General features: G+C 48.3%; 1 protein-coding gene across 2 annotated transcripts; it reads right to left on the reverse strand.

The window, feature by feature from the left end:
• Window positions 1–709: 709 nt before the first annotated feature.
• On the reverse strand, window positions 710–1,156 carry LOC102992415 (endothelial differentiation-related factor 1-like). 2 transcript variants are annotated; one of them, XM_007114945.2, is made up of 2 exons: window positions 929–1,156; window positions 710–871 (listed from the first exon to the last, which is right to left on the reverse strand). In XM_007114945.2, the coding sequence occupies exons 1-2, from the start codon at window positions 1,154–1,156 to the stop codon at window positions 710–712; spliced, it is 390 nt and encodes a 129-aa protein (XP_007115007.2). The 2 variants fall into 2 exon arrangements, with proteins under 2 accessions (XP_007115007.2, XP_007115004.2); XM_007114942.2 differs by having other exon boundaries at window positions 710–1,156.
• Window positions 1,157–1,912: the final 756 nt, after the last annotated feature.

The raw sequence follows: 1,912 nt of genomic DNA on the forward strand, positions 1-1,912 counted from the left end.
TTATTATATAAATATGAAAAGTTCTCCATAGGTTCATCATAGGACAGAATTTATAGAAACTTCTTCTATGTGGGTACCCAATTAATATTCAAAGACATTTCAAATATGCCAAGATTTGTCATGAATTATGCATTGTTTTAGATTTTTGTAATCTCCTTACTTTGAAATATGTGCTATAAATCTTGCTCTTATTCCTCTAGTTTCTGATATAACATTTTTATTTGAATCATTTTTCTGTTCTAGCTTTTTTCTAAGGAGTAAACAAAGTATGATGATTTGCTAAAATTAGAATGAAGCTAGCTATTTATTTATTTATTTGTAAGGGCAACAAATGTTTATTAGCTTCTCTACAAGCCAGGCTGAAGACGCAGCTCCTCTCCCAGATGGTGGCTGCCCACCCTGTGCCAGGTGGTCCCCCTCCGAGCTCCCTGGAGCCACACCCATGACGGGGCAGATCCCGGAGAGGAAGGCAGCGTTCTGCACCCCACGTGAGGGACGGGGACAGGGAGGAAAATAATCAGGAGAAGCAAACACTTTGCAAGGTTTTGTTTGTGAGTTTGACAGCAGGTACTGGTAGAGGGTGTTTCCGGGCAGGGCTACCGCCCTGTGTTCCGCGTGGCCGCGTGAAGAGACCCACTCTGGCGCTGGTGGTCAAGGGGAACCAGGCAGACAAGATCAGCCGGAACGCACTGATTTCGAGGCTTTGTGTTCATTTCGCCCGCGGCCCCTTCGCGATCGGCTTCCCAATGGCTTTCCCCCAGAGCTTGAGGCCGATGGCTCTCTCGATCTTGCCCAGAACCTGGTTGATAGGAATGGCCCGGCCACCCTCATAGTCCGCGATGACCTGTGGCTTTTCGTTGATTTTCGTCGCCTGGCCCTTCTGTGTCAACCCTTTGCTCTGCCGGTCCTGCTGGACCACCTTGCCCACCTCCAGGGTCACCCGGTCGTGGTGCAGCTCCTCAGTCTCCCGGTCCAGCTTTGCTGTGTTCTTGGTGATCCAATGCTGTTTGTTCTGGCCGGCGGCCCATTTCTTGGAAGTCTCCACATCCTCTCCTCGTCTCTGAGCTGCTAAGATGGCCTGCTTGGACGTGGCCTGGGCGGCCGTGGGGACCCTTTTTGCGCAGCACCGTCGCGCGTCCCAGTCACTCTCAGCCATGGTGGGGCAGGCGGTCCGTCCGGCGGCTCCTGGGCAGCTGCCGGAGACCCGGCGACGCTACGTCCTCTCGTCGCTCGGCCGCTTCCTAGAATGAAGCTTTTTAAAAATCTCAGAATGCCTTAGGTCGCACAAAGTTGTTTTTGTTGTTTTTCTTTATGTGCATAGGTGCCAGTATTGTGTAATGGCATTTTATTTTTAAATTTTTGTGCACAGGATTGTCAAGGGTTTTCTCAAATGTATTAGGTTTCACATTATTGGACTCCTTTGGTCAGGAAAACAATAGTCTCCATGCCAATATCCAAGCTGACCCAAGCTGATCCATTAAAAATATAGCATATTATTGCATTTTTGTCCCAACAGCCATCAAATAATGGTAAAGCTTTCTTTTTTTTTTTTTTCATGTTATTTTGGAGACATCTGTTTACCTGCACCTGGAACTCTAGGTAATGTATTTGTGCAAGATATCCCAATAAAAAAGGGGGCAAAGACAATGTCAGATAGAGTGGGAAGAGTATTTTCCAATTTATTATTAATATGATTATTAGCTTCTCATTTAAAAAACACTGCCTTAATAATATTTGCTGCCATGCTACCATTCAAAGAAACACTTGCAGGGCTTCCCTGGTGGCGCAGTGGTTGAGAGTCGGCCTGCTGATGCAGGGGACATGGGTTCGTGCCCTGGTCCGGGAAGATCCCACATGCCGCGGAGCGGCTGGGCCCGTGAGCCATGGCCGCTGAGCCTGCGCGTCCGGAGCC

This window comes from Physeter macrocephalus, chromosome 1 (assembly GCF_002837175.3).
Source record: "Physeter macrocephalus isolate SW-GA chromosome 1, ASM283717v5, whole genome shotgun sequence".
NCBI lineage: Eukaryota > Metazoa > Chordata > Mammalia > Artiodactyla > Physeteridae > Physeter > Physeter macrocephalus.